The sequence below is a fragment of the Bidens hawaiensis genome, unplaced genomic scaffold, assembly GCF_021521415.1.
Source record: "Bidens hawaiensis isolate Kalapana, Puna unplaced genomic scaffold, B.hawaiensis_p1.1 tig00004759_1, whole genome shotgun sequence".
NCBI classification, from domain to species: Eukaryota; Viridiplantae; Streptophyta; class Magnoliopsida; order Asterales; family Asteraceae; genus Bidens; species Bidens hawaiensis.
The window spans coordinates 763,083-784,970 of NW_027491296.1; the positions used below are offsets into that span (position 1 = coordinate 763,083).

The following is a 21,888-nucleotide window of genomic DNA, read 5'->3' on the forward strand; positions in this document are numbered from 1 at the left end:
CGATGGCGTTATTACTGTTTTTTTTTATTTTCTTTATATCTATTCTTTTTACTATCATTATTATTATAGCTGTTATTTTTCTGTTCAAGAGTCAATACTGTCTGCCCGGAAGCGAGCCATTACCTAAAGGACTTGTTGCCAATACTTCTGACTTGCAAATGCAGCCGCTATGGGGTACTCGTAAGGTATACTTTGAGAGTTTACTTATGTTACAAATTTATACACACATATGCATAATTGCATGCATAACATCTTCAACACATAGCTAGTTTTTAGTGGAGAAACTGATAACTGCATAAGCACTTATACACTATACCCACAAAACAGTGGGAGATTGAAAGAGAGTGGATTATGTGGTTACATAACCGTCTTACGTATCACAGTTAAAACAACAGGTATGTGTGTTTATGCAATACTCGTAGTTCTCTACTTAAAATTAGTTATGTACCGAACGATCCTCTTCCTCCATATTATTAGAGTTATAGATTCTAAAACATGACGAATTGCTACTAGCAGTGTAAACGAGCTGAGTTTGAGCTCAACTAGGCTCGAACTTAGCGCATTTAACTTTTGAGAGCTTCAGCACGACTTGTTTTAAGCTTTATTTTTCAAGCTCGAACTTGTGAGTAGTTTTTCAAGCTAAAGCACGACTCGAACTCGGCTCATTTATTATTTGATTTTATTGATTTGTATACATGTTTAATTATTTTATATATTTAGTTATAATTTATATATAACACAATATATAGTATATAGTTATTTTTATCATATGTATATATAATAGTTATTATTATATAAATACATTAAGTAAAATATATATAAACAAAGGCTCCTTGATGCTTATTTGCCAATTAGAGCTCAATAAGTGAAGCTTGAGCTCGTTTATGCTCGGCTTGATTTGAGCTTTTTGCAAACCAATATTGAGTATCATGAGTGATTTGGCCTAATTTCTACCCTCATTGGGCTGTCCTAAAATTAAATGCAACATTTTTGTACTTTCACAAAGTTTAGTGTTTAACGATGTAATTAACATGTATTCTTTATCAACAGAAAGTAAATTCTACAACAAGCTTATTTACTGGTGCAATTGGTATAAAACAAAAGGAAACGGTAGATCAAATGGTTAGGAAGGTATATCATTTATTCACCTTATTATTTATTCTTTATATTTATATAATTTACCTTTTTTATCATAAACACATGGTAATTACTTTCTTCTAATGCAGTTTTTGTCCAGTGATTTCAGTGTGATGCTTTTCCATTATGATGGTGTTGTTGATGAATGGAAAGATCTAGAATGGGCCAATAGTGTGATACATGTTTCAGCAGTTAATCAAACAAAATGGTAACTGTAAAACAAAATATGTATTTTTTTTCACATCCATTTCATGCTTATGTAAATTAGGTCTGTAAATGAACCGAACAGAACGAGACCTTGATCATGTTCGTCCGTTAAGCCTTGATTGGACAGACGGACGGTTCACAAACACATGATTGAATGTAACTTCTTGTTCATGTTCGGTCATAAAGGAAATGATTTTGTTCATGTTTGTTCGTTAAACGAACACAAATGTGAAGTTGCGAACGAATGAACACAAAAAAAATATTAAAAAGATAAATGTAGGATAATAAACTAAATGTATAAAATACAAGAAACCTTTAGTGACCTACCCAAAACTAACAAACAAACGTGAACGGACAAATAAACACATTACAGAACGTTGATGAACACAACTGAATGAGTGAGGCCTCTTTTCATGTTCGTTTATTTAATCAACCAAACCTAATTCCTTATTCATGTTTGTTCGTTTAACAAACGAACAAATGTAAAAAAAACTTTCCGCCAAACGGTTCCGCTAAACGTTCGGTTAGTTTATGTTCTTAATCACGTTTCATAGGTGGTTTGCGAAACGGTTTTTACATCCGGATATAGTTGCTGAATACAATTATATTTTTCTATGGGATGAAGATCTTGGAGTTGACAATTTTGACCCTGACCGGTATGGTGTCTCTTATAATACAAACTTGTGACATAATAAGTCTGAAGAAAACTTTTTAACGTTACATGTTATTATGATCATATGGTAAATGCTATGAGAAATGTGATTGAATATTATTTTAGTTGTTTGATATTCACAGATATTTGTCGATAGTTAAAGATGAAGGGCTTGAAATCTCACAACCAGCACTTGATTCAACAAAATCGGAGGTGCATCATACAATTACTGCACAGTGGAGCAACTCAATTGTTCACAGGTTATCCTCTCTTCTCTTTTAGAAGCAAGAATACGTATGTTGAGAAATGTGAGAACCATATAATGTACTTGGACATCTTGTTTTAACTGTGATACAGAAGGCGGTACATAACTGCCTACCCTACTATCTCATTAAATCATAAATGCACTATGTTGAATTTATTTGTCTGGTACTCGCAGTTCTCATTAAAAAATTGGTTCCAAAAATAACATGTTCTTGGGGCATTCTTTTCGAAACTAATAGTATATTAAAAACTGTGAGTGTGTATATGGCATATACATTTCACTTCAATGTTTATCTTTCTCCATTCTTTGTTTGATTTCATCGCATCTCATGAATTCTTGTAAATGAAAAAATGTGCATGTATGCATATCAATGCATGTATAGGAATTTTGATAAAATACTATCAGTTATTTTTTCAGATATTGAAAGCAACATACAATTTAGTCATTTTGTATAACAAATAGTACAATAGTTGATGTGTAACTGCAATTCACAATACGTCATTGGTTCTAAAATGAACATTCTTCTATATAAATTATAAATATATGTGTATATGAATATATGTATGAAGGCCGTTCATTTCAGAACCAATAATACGTTAAGAACCGCAAAAACCTCGTGTAGAATTTGTACCTATTGTTTGAATGTAATACACTAGACGGCTATCATGCTATGTAATCGTGCCTGTGTTTCTCTCCCACTACATCAGATTATCTTCTATGCACTATGCATAGGCACATTATCTGATTCTTGTGGTTCCCGACATAATTAGTTATGAAACGAACGTGCCCCATTAATGTTTCCGCAACGTTTATTGTTAATATTGGTAAGATGTATAGTTACACTATGGTTGTGGCTCAGATGTGTGTGTTGATCAGGTGGGGCATTTTTGTAAATAATTTTGGTTTGCTGCATCTTTAGGAGGGTTAAACCTGGTAACAAGCACGGATGTGACCCCACAAATGACTATCCTCCTTGCGCAGGGTATAAACTTCACGTTAATCAGTTAACTTTGTTATTTATTATTTAATTTTATACCAATGCAATGTTACACATTAATAATAGAAATATTTAACAACACGAATTAGGTGGGTAGAGTTGATGGCGCCTGTGTTTTCCAAAGCTGCCTGGCGATGTGTATGGTATATGATACAGGTATTTTTTTCCTTTAATACTAGAAAGATTTACAGATACATTGAAATATTGAATATGTATTTAGATTTCACAAGTTTTTTATTCAATGAACAGTAACCATCTAGGTCTCGTTAATTGTAGTGGTGTTCAAAAACTGTTCAATAGATCAAACCGCCCAAACCGAAACAATTTGGCTAGTTAGAGATCCAGATGGTTCGGTTTTCATGGTTTGGTGGTTAATTATTTCGTACAATATAAAACTTGGAACCACCTTTGTAAACTGAAAACACCATTTAACCTTTATTAATTATATATATATATATATATATATATATATATATATATATATATTTTAAGTACGGATGTATATGGTATTCATACAAACTAATAATTTGAGAAAAAAAATGATTCAAACTAGCCGATCCGCCTGATCCACCTAACACGGCCGATTTTGAATGCCGTTTCTCAAAGCCGTAGTTAGAAACCACAAAAATAATATTTAGAAGTAATGTTATTTTAATAATCATATTTGATATGTTATTTATTTAAAAAAAATATTTTTTATTTTGCAGAATGACTTGAACCATGCATGGGGACTAGATATTCTGTTTGGTTATTGTGCACAGGTACTTCCTTTTCTCAAGTACCGGATCGATAATCAAACACGAATTAAATGTCTAACTCTTGTTTATATCACTCACGAAATATAACTCAAAAAGCTGATTACAAACTCTCAAACCCTAACTCAGTTTGACTATTGATGAACCCTAACTCGGTTACACCAACTTCACAAACTCTAATGTTTAAGCATAACTCGGTTTATATAGACTAACATAAGTTGCTAGCTAAGACATTACGAAATATAATATAACCCTAATTCATGTGATTCAATGCTCCGTTGTCGAGATACTAAACATCTTTCTCCATCGGTTCGGTTTTAAAAACGCTTTGGAATCACCCTGTCTTCATTAAGAAAAACTGTTTTCTAATCACCTTCTATCATAAATATAGATGGATCAATATCATCAATTTTGTTCAAATTAGATTCTTCATTTTTCTTCATACGTTCTGGAAACGTAGACGCAAAGTGACCGAACTCATCACAACGGTAACACTGAACTTGTGACATATCATTTCTTCTCCATTGACGATCATTCGTTCTTCTTCGACATGTATACCTTGACCCACGATGTTGACCTTCTCGGTTTTCATAACCATCTTGATCCTCATCCTCTCGGTCATGACCTCTGGTTTCACGGCCTCTTGCACGTCCCTGTGAACTCGGCCAACTCTTACCTCGGCTATCGGACTGATCATACAACTTGCCTTTGTAATTACTTTCCGACCGATTGAAAAGTAACCGACCTTGATAATTTGAAGCACGCTCTCTCCCTTTTAAATATTCCTCAAACACCTTAACTCTTCCAACAACATCTTCAAACATCAAACTATCAAGATCAACACTTTGCTCGATTGAGGCTACTAGTTGAAACTATTTATCTCGAACTGCATCCAGTAACTTTTTCAGCAATACATCTTGCTCGAACACCTAAACTTAGACTCGTTGCCTTTGAAACCATACATGTTATTTTTCCTATTTTTTTCGGAAACTATTTATCTTTAATAATAAGAAAAAGGATCCAGTTACAACAGAGAGGCAGGTAAGTGGGCAACAAGCTGCGCCGCTACCCCCTTTTGAATGGCAAACTCGATCCTACTGAAAACATAGTTATCGTTCTTCGGCGTCGCTGAGTTACTGTGCACGACCCGCTGAACTCTTTTTAAAACGAAGCAGCATCGGGGACAAGAGACCCAAATGTATCAAAAGCAAAAGTGATGAAGGCATGTTGATTCTCAACACACGCCTTATCATGCTTAGTAATTTTTCCTGCTTCAGCCTTTAGCACCGCTTGCCTAGCAACAAACCCAGTGTCCCTAAGCCCGACGAGAGGGGACACTCCAGTAAGGTCCACACAAGCATGCTCCCCCCCCCACCCATCTAAACACAAGAATATCCTGTGGTCAGAGAGCGGACCTTCCTACAAACTCGTCAATGGTCTCGTTTTCCGCCATCTTGAGTTTCTCAAATTCACTTTTCAACGTTAGCAATCGAGCCTTTTGAACTCGCTTGGCCCCAACATATCGTGCTTTTAAAGCGGCCCATATTTCTCGAGCATTCTTGTATTGAGAAATCTAAAGAAGAATATCACCTTCTATTACTTGAAACAAAAACTCTCTTGCCGTTTTATTTTTCTTCGCGTCGATAACCGCACCCTCATTCGGTTGAACAACTTCCCATAACTCTTGATCATCTAAGATTGCTTCCACAACAATTGCCCATGTGATGTAATTAGTTCCGTTAGGCTTTGGAACCTTCAGTGATATCCCCCACTCGCTTTGGATTGGATTATACGCTCTTCTTTATTACTTTCCATTGATGGTATATAACCCCCATCAGTCCCGAACAACGTTTCAGAACCCAACCCACTTGCTCATCAAATAAATCAAACCTCGGTTAAAGCCAACTCGATCATTGAATCTTGTAAAAGAAGAAAAAAAACACTTCGATTGAACCTTACTTGTCCAATTCGATGCCCTTTTCCGATCACACCTCATCTGGCTAAATAATTAAAAACTTCTCGAAATTCAAAGTGGCATCAATATTACTTCACTTCCCTGTTGATTGAGTATCACAGACCTCTAAGCGGGTTCTTTCCTTTGCTCGAGCTTTTTCCCGAATGAATTCCTTACCTGATCCGCCTCACCGATCACAGTTAACTTGATTATCGATTTCTTGAACTTGGATCCGATACCAATTTAAGTCCCGGATCGATAATCAAACACGAATTAAACGACTAACTCTCGTTTATTTGATCAGAAAATATAAGTCAAAAACTGATTACATACTCTCAAACCCTAACTCGGTTTGACTCTTGATGAACGCTAACTTGGTTACACCAACTTCACAAACTCAAATGTCTAACCATAACTCGGTTTATATAGACTAACCTAACTTGCGAGCCAAAACATTACCAAATATAATATAACCCTAATTGTTGGGTTGTGCCTTACACTCGGGCCAACCAACAAGTGAGCCAACATTTTATGCACCAAACAAACTAAATGTGCACACTTTTGTTCACATTATCACTTAGACTATCCGTAGTGGGCAATGAAATGGGTGATAAGTGAGCAATTTCTTGAAGGAACCCCCCCCCCCCCCGGGGCAATAGGAGGGTGTTAGGGTATTTTTTTCCCATGAGAAAGCCCAACAAATATTATCCTACATGGGTTATTACTATTATTAATAATTATTGTCTAATAATAAATAAAAAAATATGTTCTATTACTTCCAACCGTATACACACCAAACCCAATTGGTGTTTTAGTTTTTGGGCCCATGTCCATATATATGGTAATGTGTTTTTTGTGAGTTTCACGTGTGGAACATGAAAAAAAAGGATATAAAGGTATTCTTGGTTCGGACGACATCAAAAGATATATGAAAAGAACATTAGAGAATTTTTCTTTTGGGGGTATTTTTCACTTCTGCCGAATAGTGTTACAAAGGGAGGTTTTTATGCTCCAAGGATTTGGTGTTTCGTGAAGATAAGAGACGTGCAAGAAATCGGTTTATTCTCTCATTGGTGACACCTCTTACTCGTATACTTTTGTAGTTTGATTCCATATACTTGAAGATTGTTTGTTCCAAGTATATGATGTTTTGTATATGCCTCTAGTTTTATCTAGAGAATACTTTGTATTGCTATTATTAGTGATAGTGGATTTAAAGCGCCTCTAGTAGTCTTGTGGTTTTTACTTTCTCCTTGAGAGGTTTTCCACGTTAAAATTTCGTGTCCTTGGTACTTTACCGGATTCTTGGGAGAATTTTAGGACATCGTTGTTCAATCCCGCAGCTAACCGTATTATTACTATGGATTTGGCTAAAGGTAGTAATATAAATGAAGAGATGAGAAGAAAGTCACAAGGTAGGACAGTCAGATGCCTTAGTTACCGAAAGTAGGGGAGAAGCCAAAGTAGAGGTCCGTGTAATTGAGCAAAGCACCGCAGTAAGTGCAAAGGGAAGTCTGATGATTTTGAGTGCTATCATTGTGGTAGAAAATGCACACAATAAAATATTGTAGACAATTGAAAAGGAGAACAAGAAGGCTAATTACAACAATAAAAAGAACAACCACAAGAAAGATGATGGTGATGAAGGTACTTTTGAAACTAACACTGCCACCGAAGAGTTTCATATTTGTTGTGATTATGATAGGGTGAACATTGCACGTGATGATTCGAGTTGGGTTGTTGACAGTGGTGCTACTTGTCATGTGACATCACAAAGGAATTTTTATTCGTCTTATACTCATGGTGATTTTGGGAATGTCAAGATGGGTAATAATGGGCTATCAAAGATCGTTGGTGTGTGGGGATGTTTGTTTGAAGTTTGATACTGGGATGGATTTGGTTTTACACAATGTGAAACATGTTTCGGATATTAGACTTAATTTGATCTCCGTAGGCACATTAGATGATGGTTTTCACATTACCTTTGGTGGTGGAATTTGGAAACTCACTCGTGGTTCGTTGATCGTTGCAAGAGGTGAAAGAACTTCAAAGTTATACATTGCAAATCCAAAGATTTCCAGAGACTCGGTTAATTCATTGACGAATTCTAATGTGACCGATATGTGGCATAAGAGACTTGCCCACATGAGTGGAAGAGGGATGTCTATTTTATTGAAGAAAGATGCATTTTCCAGTGTGAAAGATGTTCATTTGAAGAAGTGTTCTCATTGTTTGAATGGTAAGCAAAAGAGAGTTTCTTTTCATTGTCATCCGCCTCAAAGAAAAGAAAGTATACTCGAGTTGGTGCATTCAGACGTATGTGGTCCTGTGAAGACTAGAACACTTGGGGGTTGCTTGTATTTTGTCACATTTATAGACGATCATTCGAGGAAGGTATGGGTTTATACTTTAAAGTCAAGTATTTGATTTTTATAAGCAGTTTCATGCCCTAGTTGAGAGACAGACTGGGAAGAAGCTCAAGTGTATTCGTACAGATAATGGAAGTGAATACATTGGTCCTTTTAATGCTTATTATAGAGAGAAATGTATTCAACACCAAATTCCACCTCCTAAGACACCACAGTTGAATGGTTTAGCAGAACGGATGAACAGAATTTGAAGGTTTAAGTGTTTGCTCTCACATGCAGGGTTGCATAATTTCTTTTGGGGTGAAGCTTTAAGTACATGTACATGTTATTAATCTTTCTCCTTGTATTCCTTTGCATAATGATGTTCCAGACATGGTTTGGAGTGGCAAAGATGTTTCATATCGTCATTTGCGGGTCTTTGGATTCAAAGCATTTGTGCATATTCCCAAAGATGAAAGATCAAATCTTGATGTGAAGTCCAGACAATGTATATTTCTTGGTTATGGGCAAGATGAGTTTGGATATAAGCTATATGATCCGGTTTCAAAGAAGCTTGTGTCACACCCCCATCTTAGGCCTAGGAGTGTGATCAACAGTTGGTACTTATGTTTGTATATAAATCAGAGTTACGGTTTATAGCGGAAGACTATTATAAAATATAAGGATCAACTTGTAAATATTTACATTACAGAAAGACGAGACGAAAGTCTCGTTTAGTATTTACTTGTTTATATATTTTACAAAACCATCATATTTTAATATTTAAACAAAATTATCCGATCCATCAGATTCTTGAGCTTCTTCGTCTTTTCAAGCTCTAATCTTGATTACCTGCAAAATGTTATAAAATACGTCAGCAACGAAAGCTGGTGAATATGCTGACGTTAAAATATTTTCTTTTACTTAATTACCCCTCGAGATCACGTAAGTCTCGGCCCATCTTGGCTTAGGAATAATCAAGTTAAACAATCATCATAAACTCGAGTCTCTACACTAGGTTACCTCAGCAAAACACCGCAACATTTCGACATAACTTTGGTACCATAAATATACACATGGTCAGTCTCACTCGGACATAACTTAGGTCTGGCCGATCGTGGCTGGAGGTCGTGACCAAGCGTGGTGCGATGTGCCCACCACGTTCCACATATGTAAGGATCCAGACAAACGTATACCACAGCCTAAGGGCTAAGCTTATACTCTTATTTATAATGCTTTTAGAGACACGTAGCCTCATGTAAAGTTTTACACATAACACGTTTGTTTGTTTGAAAACAAGTTTGTAAAAGTGGGGCGTATTCACCTTTTCAATAGGATCGGCTTCCAACACCGTCTGTGAGTCTTTCTCTTGCTATCTCGCACCTATAGTACGGGTATAACTTTTGTTAGTCGGATACACGATCCGGCTTAAGACCTTTAGTCTTATTTATCTTAATGAACCTTTAGTTCATTATCTCTTTTTACTTTAAAACCTTTAGTTAAAAAGTAATATTTATAAACCCTTAGTTTATTCATAAAAACCCTACGTTTCTTCTTTTTTAAGAAACGTATTTCTTTCTTTATTATTTAAGTACACTTAATATACCTAAATAATATATTTATAACAAAGAATAATCATATACATATATATATATTCATATATATATTTCATTTTTCTTTTTCTTAATTTTCTTTGTTATATATTTGTTTGTTTATCGAGAATACTTCCGACTTGGGGTATTAAACCTTCCAATATTTTATTATTATTTTATTCGGGCATTATGCCTACCTTTCATGGCTCAATACACTCTACTCACTTGGGCAACACTTCGACTCTATCCTCCTTATCAACACATGCTTGATCAACCCTTCGACACGCTTATCGAGACACCAACTCTTCACAGCACGTGCTTCGAGATGATCGTCAAGACGTTGGGACAACACTTCCTTCTTGATTAGAATGTTGTCGGGAAAATGGTACGTATATCTAGATAATTGGCACGGAAAACGAGGAATCGGGCACTCAAAACGAGGTGGATCGAGGGCACGCTTTTCGAGGTTTAGAGAGAGACTAGTGAGAGAGTAATGTGTGTGTTTTGGAATGTGATGGATCTGAATTCTTAGCCCTCTATTTATAGGCTGAAATTGGACCCCATCGCGGTACGCGATGGGTCCCTTGGCTGGCCCGTCGCGTACCGCGACGTAGGCCTGGCCAGTCATACACTAGACCTGCCACGTGGCGACACGTGGCAGGCGCCGTGCCACGTGGCGACACGTGGCAGACGTGTTGCAACGTGGTGACACGTGGTGGAAAACGTTGCCACCGTGTGCCACGTGGCACACGTGTCACATTGTGTCAGATACCCGATCGCGGTACGCGATGAGGCTCTTTTCTGATCAATCGCGTAGCGCGATGGGTCAGGAAATCTGAATTTTCATTTTAGCCCTTGCAGTTTGGAAAATTGATAGTTTTGGTCTGAAACTTATGTGAAGTTACAGCTTGTAAGAAGTCGTGATGTTGTGTTTGTGGAAGATCAGAGTTTGAAAGATATTAAGAAGACACAAGTAGTTCCTCAGTACACTGATAATCTCATTGATTTGGATCCTACTCCTACTCAACATACTGAATCACATCACGAAGATGATAATTAAAAATGACGAACAACATGGTACCGATAATGTTGATAATCAAGAGCGGGCAGAATTGGATGAGGATATTCATCCCTAGTTACCAATACATATGCCTGCGTTTGTCCCACTCAGGCGGTCTACGAGAGACCGTCAACCTTCTACTCGTTATTTGACTGGTGAGTACGTCTTACTCACTGATGGGAAAGAGCCCAGGTATTATAAAGAGACCATAGAAGATAAGCATAAATGAGAGTGGGTTGAATCCATGCAATATGAGATGAATTCCTTGTATGATCACCCTAATGGAACTCATCTTCACAACTGGAGAAAAAGCTCATCAAAATCAATACCTTTTCGTTGACTGGACCCTTTGACCACCAATCTTGCCTTGTACCTAGGCCGTGAGGTTGAGCAAATGGATGTCAAGACAACATTCCTTCATGGTGATCTGGATAAAGAAATCTATATGGAGCAACCTGATGGTTTTTAGGTTAAAGTTAAAGAAGATTATGTTTGTAAACTTCATAAAAGTCTTTATGGCTTGAAGCAAGCACCGAGACAGTGGTACAAGAAATTTGAGTCAGTTATGGGGAAGCAAGACTATCGAAAGACTGCGTCTGATCACTGTGTTTTCTTTAAGAGGTTTGGTGATGATGATTTCATCATTTTATTGTTTTATGTTGATTGTTGACAAGAATGCAAAAAGAATTGTCTAGCTGAAGAAAGAGTTAAGCAGGTCGTTTTCTACGAAAGACTTGGGGCCAGCTAAGAATATTCTTGGAATTCGGATTACTAGAGATAGAGCTTCAAAGAATTTGCAAATGTCACAAGAGCAATACATTGAAAAGGTGCTTAGCATATTCAAGATGTCTAAAGTTAATGTGGTTAGTACACCTCTTACTTTCAACTTTAAGTTAACTGAAAAAGATTGTCCTACTTCTGAGAAAGAGATTGAAGAGATGGATGATGTTCCATATGCATCAGCGGTTGGAAGCTTGATGTATGCAATGGTATGTACACGGCTTGATATTGCCCATGCAGTAGGTGTTGTTAGTCGGTTCTTGTCAAATCCGCGTAAGAAGTATTGGGAAGTAGATATGTGGATTCTTAGATATCCACGGGGTACTTCCAAATTGGGTATAACATTTGGAAATGGGGAGCCGATGCTTGTTTGTTACACGGATTCTGATACGTTAGGAAATACAGACAACATGAAACCCAATTCAGGATAATTGATGTTATCTGCAGGGGGAGTCGTGTTATGGCAGTCAAGATTGCAAAAGTGTGTTGCTTTGTCTACTATCGAGACGGAGTATATGACAACAACAGAAGCATGCAAAGAATTATTGTGGTTGAAAAGATTTATGCAAGAGCTTGGCTTTATGCAACAGCGCTAGCGGTTCTTTGTGATAATCAAAGTGCTATTCACCTTGCTAAGAACTCTATATATCATATGAGAACAAAACATATTGATGTGAGTTATCATTGGATTAGAGGTGCTATTGAAGACAAATTGTTTGAACTTGATAAATTTTCACACCGATGATAATTGTTCCGATATGTTGACCAAATCTTTGGCAATGGAGAAACTGAAGATTTGTTGCTCGCTCGCCGGGGTGGTGAGTTCTTTCTCATAGACAAAAAGGGGGATAGTTGTTGGGGTATTTTTTGCCCATGAGAAAGCATAACAAATATTATACTACATGGTTAATTACTATTATTAATAATTATTGTCTAATAATAAAAATTTTTGTAAGAGACATGCCAGAGATCGGTTTATTCTCTCGTTGGTGATACCTCTTACTCGTATTCTTTTGTAGTTTGATTCCATATACTTGAAGATTGTTTGTTCCAAGTATATGATGTTTTGTGTATGCCTCTAGTTTTATCTAGAGAAGACTTTGTATTGCTATTATTGGTGAGAGTGGATTTGAAGCGCCTATAGTAGTCTCGTGGTTTTTACTCTCTCCTTGAGAGGTTTTCCATGTTAAATTTGTGTGTCCTTATTACTGTTAAATTACCCTATTTCTTTGCATATCCTCATTGGTTCATTCGGGTCGGGAAAAAGTTTAGCTAAACGAAGATTAATTCCGCACTTTTTGTTTACTGTTTGCGGCTAGTGGTCGTTTTTCATAACAGTGTTTTTGTCGCCAGCCATTGTTTTGGAAATATTATTATAATATTATTAGACTATGCCTAATGGGGCGAGAAAATAGAAGTTTTGAGGCTACAAATTGTAGGAACACCGTTACATAGAGGCTAGAAAGGGGCGAAATGTGTGTGTGTGTGGGGGGGGGGGGGGGGTGGCGAGGAGTTCTTGTCGCCCACTATTTTTTTTGTTATATTATTATTATAAGTTTGTGTGATATATATATATATACTTACATGGGGCTACAACACCATTACACCCTTAAAACAAAAACCCACACTTTGCTGACTGGGGGCCACATGACACAAGTTGTCCCATTTTGTAGCCCCTCATATATATATATATGTATATATATATATATACTAGTAAGAGTGTCCGCGCGTTGCGGCGGGACACAACGAGAATATGGTCGATAGTTGTTTGGTTCGTTATGGTACCTTTATTTGCTATAATTAAATTTAGTTTCGATGAGTTTACGATTTGTGACTGTGGTAGTTGACGTGTAAATGCATATATAGATACACACGATTATATCATTAGCAAAAAATGAATTAACACAATTATGTACTTAAGCTTTTTTTTTTAAATCAACAAACGTAATTGAGGTAACCGATCAGAACACTTCAGTATGTGCGCTTTGTTGAAGTTGGAACGCCCTAAATTACATATATTCACGGTAACCGATTACAAAGTCATTCCACAAAATAGAAAGAATGCAACATTATAAGTATTTTAATCCAAAGTCGACACAAATAGAAAGAATGCAACATCAAAAAATATTTTAATTCAAAGTCCACCAGCTCATGTTTTTAAAATCTACTTTCCATACCAACACGAGGCATTCAAAAGCTGATTTCTTCAGAAAACGACACATTTGCTAGACGGTCATCCAATAATGTACCTTCTCATCACAGAACACACATGTTTGCATCAAACCGCCAAGCCTTGTACTGCTACGAACCTCCAGCGGTAATGTTGAACATGACCACCATTAAACATTATATTATAAACCCTCAATCCAATACTGTAAACACCACCGCAAACTCACTTTCCCCACCTCTCCACTATGTAAAACAATCAGAAGAATCCTTTCTTTTAATCTGTTGCTGATGCTTCTGGCATAAAATATGCACTTTATTAATAGATTGTTTAAAAATATTAGAAACTCTAAAATATATATATATATATATATATACACGAACACACACATATAAAGAAAACTATTCATACTTGTTGGGTAATCTTCCCTTTTTTCTTATATAGTTTTACAAGTGTGCGTGAATCACAAACAAAGTGTTGGTTACCTTTAGCCAAGATTAATTTCACAGTCTGGAGCACTAAAATGACAAAGCAGAACATCAGTTTTTGTTGATATGGTTAAATGGGTCCAAACATACTTCAATCTAGAAGATCATTAGTTAATAAGAACACCAAACCCTGCAGGAAAGAAATAAAGATTAGTTTTGTGTTACAGTATATTGATAACTTTGAGTAACAGTCAACAGATATGCACTATCTCAAATGAGGCAAACAAAAGGAAATAAAATGTTAAATAAGTCAGAAAGCATGTTTGGAATATGTCAAAGATCCTAAAATCAAATTTCTCAAAACAAATTACAATTATCGAAAGAAATTAAATTTGACAACAGTTTATATGAATTACACAAATGAACAAAATTAAAGTCGTTTACTCAATAAAGATTTAGCTCGTGGTATGATGAATACAACGCATGAAAATATACAGGTACTTAGGTGCATGTGTTACAAAATGTGTTAATAGTTGATATAAAAGATGAATGTCTAAGATTTATTGCCTATTAAACTTACCTGGATGTTCATGGATTCGTTGTGCGGTCATCGGTTAAATCAATTTCTTACCCGGTAAATCAACCATATCCTGGAAACAATCACTCAAATAGCTCGTTCACAAACAAGCCAGCTTGTTCAGTTCCTTTAGAAACCGAGCCAGCTTGAAAAACTCGAGCGAAACCGGCTCATTCATAAACTCACTCAGTTCATTTGGCTCATATACGAACAAATTTTAGAACGTAATCCACTTCACAAAAAATAAATAAATAAAAGAAAAAACTTCTCTTTAAGAACGATTTTATTAATGTAATGAAAAAAAGTCAATTTTGACCAAAATAGTCAAAATTATGAAACAACGTAAATTTCGGCAACATAAAATCTCATTTTCAACTTGGTTGACAACAAAAAGAACCTTATTTCAAAATTCAAGATGAAAGAAACGCTTTTTGAAACATAATTATCAAAAATTAACCAAACATCAAGCTGTAACCTTTGACATTTCTTATCAGGACTAATAATTAAAATCATAAGAATCCCTCATTTGTAAATTCCAAAAGTCTGGAATAAATTTTATATAAATCAAAATTTGTTGGAAGGAATAAAAGAAAATATTAAACTAAAAATAAACCTAAGCTCACTACATGCAGCCCACTCGCACCGCCTTAAGCAAACACAGTCTTTGTATAATTTCCCAACCTTTGCAAATTCTGCCTTCTCATCAACCTACTTACCGAGAATTCAAAATCAAGATAGAAATGTTCAAATGATAATTATTAAATTAAAAAAATGTATATTAAAGTGAACATTTAGAATCCTAGGCAATCTTTACAGCACTTGCAGATGGGAGAGAATTGAATTTAAGATATTTTTCATAAAAAGCATTAATAGTTGGAATAACATGGGGTTGGCATTCCTAAACCAACATAACAAATAGGTAATGAAAAAAGCATACCAAGAAACCAAGAATAAGTAGTTAGTAAAGTAGACCTTCACAATAAAGAATGAGAAATGCCCCAAAGATTTGACGTTTTCGCCTTGTCTCATCAGGAGAAGACCAGCTCCTCTTACAACAATGATCCGATCTATTAATACAAAAAGTATGAGATCAACAAATATTTCCTACAAAAATGTAATACTTCTACAGAAGACAAGTTGGGTAATTCTATATAAAAAAAAAAATAAAACACACACACAAACACATCATAGTGAAGACCAAATCTTCATAGATCCTTGAAGTAACAAGCCTATACTATCTAAATGCATACCTACAAAAGCAGTAGATAATGTCACTTAATCATTTTAACAAATCATCAAAACCTGATCTCAAATTATTACTGAATAGAGAAACAACATTTGTAATATCATTGAACATAAATACATGCACAAACCCAATTACACCCCAATCAAACCACTATACAAATTTAAATTATATTCGCTCACAAACCAAATTACACCCTAATCGAACCACTATACAAATTTAAATTATATTCGCTATAATTTCGAATTCGCTATAGTTTACCTTAAAAATGCATATGTTACAGTTTACCTTACAAATTCCAATTAATCGTCTTAGTGACATTAACTAATGATAATTAATCGACACATCAATATTGAATTATAATGTAAAATATGGTACGTATATGTAATATATGGTATTCAACAAATTCCAATTGAATGATATGATAAATCATAGTAATTTGTCCAATTAAACCACTGTACAAAATCGTGAAGACAAATTCAATTGAATAGACATCCAAACACTAACAATATTACGAGTTAAAAAACTAAAAACCAATTAAATCGTACCTGATGGGTGGGGGGGGTTTCTAATTGGAAACGATTTTGTGTGTCCTGTTGGCGTCTTCAATGAAAGGGTAATTTCTCCTTTAAATAACCATTTTCAGTGATGAAATAATCAGTCAATCGTAACCGGCGACGATTCAACCACCTGCTCTTAACCCGTCAATTGATTGCACCATAATTGATTACAGATATTGATATTGAACGCATACGATGAATACCATAATTGATTTCAGTTATTGATTATTGAAAGCATACAATGAATGGTTCTCGGAGCATTAATGGATCGAAGGGATAAAGTCGACGGCAGGGTGAAGGCATAATAAATATACAAGCGTCTTAGGTGCAGATGAAAGGATGCTAATATGCATTATAACGTAATATAGATATATATTGGGATACAACACCACTGCATTCCAAAACAAAACTCCTTCTTTGCTTACAGGGCGTCACATGTCATAAATCACCCCATTTTATAGCCCCTCCACTACTACAAATGTAAAATTGTAGTAGTATATTTTATTTTTTTACTTTATGAAATTGGTTGCAACAAATTTATACATATGAAATTTCTTATGATGTTATCAATTTAAAAACGCTTATAAATAAGTAAAAAAGAATATAGTAAACGGCGGTTTTCGTCCTATGGTTTGTCCAAATATACGGTTTTAGTATAATAGTTTCAAATTTGCGATTTCCGTCCATGTGGTTTCATTTCACCTGCAATTAAACTAGAATTCACTAATCTTGTTAAGTATGGTTGTTAAACCCATCAGTGTGCCCTTCACGTGAGGGGTATTTTTGTCCTTTTTTCCCCAATTACACCCCGACCCTTCATGTGAGGGGGTTGCGAATCAGGAATGGGGTTTATTTGTGGTGTAAAAGGACAAAACTACCCCTCACGTGAGGGGCACGCTGATGGGCTTAACGACCATACTTAACGGGGTTAATGAATTCGGGTTTAATTGCAAGTGAAATGAAACCACATGGATGAAATTCGTAAATTTAAAACTACTAGACTAAAACTACAGATATGGATAAACCACATGGACAAAAACCACAATTAACTCTAAAGAATATATACAAACTGCATATTTGTTGTTGTGACACTAGCATTTCTTTGATAGGGAGAGAGAACAAAAAATGTTGGGGTGGTTGATGCTGAATACATTGTTCAGTATGGTCTCCCAACCTTTGGGGAGCATCAAAACAAGGTTAGTCATAACTTCTTGTTTTATTATGAATAAATCGATTTCAGTTATGTTTTATCTTAGTTGGGTCAAATGAAAAGGTTTAATCACCGAATTTTATGTATAAGCATACAACGTGCCGCTTTATTCAAAATCTAATACTATAGTTGTAATAAAATTTTTATTAACATTTAACATAAACCAAACTACATCTGGATAATGGGTAAGCGAGTAACAAGCTGCGCCGCTATCCAAGTTATTTATTAAGGTCTTAAAAGTGTAAAAAAATAGTTTTGGGTCAACCAAAACCCGATTAAAAAAATTATTTGTTTCAACTCGTTACAAGCTCAAGAAAATGTGCCAAAATCAACCCCTCTTACAAACACTGCAAGCTACTGCTGTGAGTGGGATCTTAATAGGTATGTTTCTTTGTTTGTAGGAAAACATTGATGCTTCAGAACCAAATGCTAGGCTAGAAGTATTCTTTTATCATGTAAAATCCAAAACGTATAGAGTTGAGGACCACATTCAAAGAAAATGTTACGTTTAATCACGTATTTACTCCAACATTTCCAAGGATCTCGAGAAGCGAGGTCCTAAATGGGCAAGTTGGGTAAGAGGTCAAAATGGGTACTTTATATGGCCGGACCATAAACTCAAAACAAGTAAACATACCTTGTAAAATCCCACCCATATAAAACTACTCGTAGGGTCCGTGAAGAATGAGGTGGGTTCAAACCTTACCCGTTGTGATTCCAACGAGACCCCAACTCCAAAACCCTTTTTTTATATATAAAGTCTAATATCCAAGTAACATAAGTTATATTGCTAATAATTTTAACGTTTTGTTTCCGAGATCATTAAACGAGAGAAAGGAAAGGAAAAGAATCATTTCCTTTCTCTTTCTATTCATTTCATTTCTTTTTACTAACTTTCTTTCCATTCATTTCCTTCCAAGTTGGAAGGAAACAAAACATTCCATTTTATCCTTACTTTTCCTTTCAATTCCTACCCTTTCTTCCATTAATGAAACTCGGGAACACACGTTTTTCTATTTTCTTCCTTTCCATCTTTTAATGAAACTCGGGAACACAACCAATCTTTTCTTTCCCACCTTTTCCTTTCCTTTCTTTCCCTAAATGATACTCAGGCACGAACGCGGCTGGATAACAAAAGGTAGCAAGAAAAAGTATAGTAATAATAGTAAAACATCAAAGAGGAAAGAAACATAGCACGGAACACCTTGAAAGTATGTTCTCCTGAAAGTGATTTTCCAAAACTCTTGTAATAAGCAATCACGCTAAAGAATAAAAGCCTGTTTTTTTTTATAAAGCAATTTTTAGGTTGTATGCATGGTAGATTAACTGATTAAGGTTTTGACTAGTTAAGTTGATGTTACTTAGGTAAGAAGGCAATCACATCATGAATACAAGATATACAAAAAAAGATGGCAAGATGCTGCAAAAGAGGATGAATATTGGGTTGATCCTTACCCACATTCTTGGAACTATAGCATAATGTAACCCCATTGTTTCCCACCTTTTATTGATAAGACATTGAGAGTATATATATGTTGTTGTTATGTGAATACCTTAGATCTATCAATTACCTTAACGGATCTAATACCTTAATAGGATTTAGTTCATTGTATCACTCTTAATCGGTGTTAATATATATATATGTGTATGTATTAGGTGTATTATGTGTATTATAGTAATATATTAAGCGAATAATTTGATGTGGGCCCAAGTATTGAAGACTGGGCTATTATGTATTTGGAGGCCGAAGATCGCGCTATAAAAGGTGGCCCACGAAAACGGGCATAACTTGGCCCACGAAGCTCCGTTCAGGCCTATTACCAGTCAAATCGAAGCTTGAAACGAGGAGCACATTGTGAAAAACAGCCTACGACGGTTTGGCCCCTATCTGAAGCCTAAAAACGTCTCCTAAATAAAGTTTTGTGCCTTTTTATGTTTTTTCAGCACTTTTTATGTTTTTGTTTTTGGGTTTGTGTTCGGCACATGGCCCATTTTAGGCCCATTTCGTATTAGACTCTTTATTTATATGCTAGTTATGTAATCTGGATGGGCAGGCTTGAATTTTATAATAATTACATTTTCTCTTCATTTTTCCTTGACCTTTGGGTGAGATTTTTAGGGTTTTGGAAGTTCATCATGGGTATTCGTTGAATCAACGTGATTCGATCTTCATTTTCGTTTTACCGCTGCATCAGAATTTATCGAGAGAAACTTGGACAGAGATTTATTACTTTATCAATCAATACTCAAATTATCAGAGGACTAACCCTCTATATATGTAGAAGATGGATCCAATTCGTTACACATCCCGTAAAGAATTGGAGTCCAGTTCGTCAACGTTACAGACTCAATAAGGAAACATAACGAATCAATGATTCGTTATGCCCCATTCGTCAACATTCCATGATGAATGGGAATATACATAACGAACTATCAGCCCATTAGTTGAACATCCTTAACGAATGGGTGTTACATTAAATGAACTGGCAAGTTCGTTAAACATCCTTGACGAACAAGCCTTACATTAACGAACTAACTTAATAAAGATAAATATTATATTCAATATACTAATAATAAATACAAAGATGATAAATACAAAGACTCGAGACGCCAAAACCGTGCACTAACAGACACCCCGTCGTCTTGAGCTCTTTGTCTTAAATTTAGTTGAAGCGCTTAGTCTGCCAGTCCCGACATCTATGAACCCCGTACTCGTGACATACACGTACGACACACTGGAACTGCATAGCTCATTCATAATCTTCACGGCGCTCTATTAATATCTTATTCTTGAACAGCACGTCACTGTCCGTTTCAGTTAAATCAACGAGCCACATCGGGTCGATGATCTTAATAAGCTCGGTCTTCAAACCTTTTCCCAAAACAATAATGGCCTCGCCAGTACGATTATCATAATACCAAAGGTTGAAAGATAACTGAATATGCTGATGAAGCATTTTAACTGGTACATGCTTCATTGTCTTTGGCGGTTTTACCTTAAGCACGAGTTTCCTCCATCCCGTTATTGGATCTATCTTGTCAATATGCGTACGGATCGGAATCTGTGGCTTAAATAATTTAAACCCGTGGTTTACCTCGAAGAGAAAATGTTGATGAAACCATTATGCTCGACGATTTCCACCACAGTTAATAGACGGTCGACACGCGAGGGTACGTACACCCCAACGCGGTAATGAGAGAACGTCAGTAATGTTTTCATAATACCGAACACTGTTCTCCCATTTAATAATACAGACCTCTAACTCAGAATCGTAAAGCCATGAAACAATATCACCTCTCACTTTCGACATGGCTTTGAATGAAGTCATTGGATTAGCTTTAGCACGTACAATGGAATCCTTCTTATGTTCTTTATCAACATATCTGTACGCCTCGATAATCTTACTTGCCATTTTGTCTCTGCACGCAAACCACCCTTGAATATCAGCAACAGACGGATCAGGATTCGATTCAAACCTTTTGCCTTTACCCTTTGACACTTTATCCAAATGGTCTTCAGCTGCTTTAACGTTTTCTTCAGTAAATATAGGAGCACCTTGATCAACGTTTAATCTTTGAAATAGATTAGGGTATTCCTCAGCAGTCACATCTTCAATCTCAACCTCCTCATCTTCATAAATAAACGACGTATTCATCGGAATCGTCGTATTATGTAATACTTCATCGTCATTCTCAACCTCAACATCATCCTCGGCCTCTAACGCATCAAGTTCTTCATTATTAAGACCCAACAGTATTGAAATCTGCTAGCGTGTCAAGGACCGATCGACAAACTGTCCCTCTTCTATCTCATCAGCATTCACCATGCTCCTAACCACCCCGTACTATCCATAACTATAATAGTATTAGCCTTTATTAACTCAATTGGTTTTGCATTCGTTGAGTCCTGATAAACGACCAACTGTTTATTCAAATCACCAGCAGCCCCACTTATT

At 35.8% G+C, this 21,888-nt stretch overlaps 1 protein-coding gene across 1 annotated transcript in view; it reads left to right on the forward strand.

Moving 5' to 3' along the window:
• LOC143627992 (uncharacterized) overlaps window positions 1–19,475 on the forward strand; it is a 34,093-nt gene extending 14,618 nt beyond the window's left edge. Inside the window, exons 4-14 of the mRNA XM_077097691.1 lie at window positions 90–185; window positions 1,051–1,131; window positions 1,227–1,345; window positions 1,899–2,000; window positions 2,140–2,256; window positions 3,181–3,243; window positions 3,348–3,414; window positions 3,966–4,019; window positions 17,832–17,918; window positions 18,334–18,372; window positions 19,298–19,475. Of these exons, the coding sequence (XP_076953806.1) occupies window positions 90–185; window positions 1,051–1,131; window positions 1,227–1,345; window positions 1,899–2,000; window positions 2,140–2,256; window positions 3,181–3,243; window positions 3,348–3,414; window positions 3,966–4,019; window positions 17,832–17,918; window positions 18,334–18,372; window positions 19,298–19,417 (945 nt within the window). The 3' untranslated portion in view covers window positions 19,418–19,475. The remainder of the gene's footprint in view (window positions 1–89; window positions 186–1,050; window positions 1,132–1,226; window positions 1,346–1,898; window positions 2,001–2,139; window positions 2,257–3,180; window positions 3,244–3,347; window positions 3,415–3,965; window positions 4,020–17,831; window positions 17,919–18,333; window positions 18,373–19,297) is intronic.
• The last annotated feature ends 2,413 nt before the right edge of the window (window positions 19,476–21,888 follow it).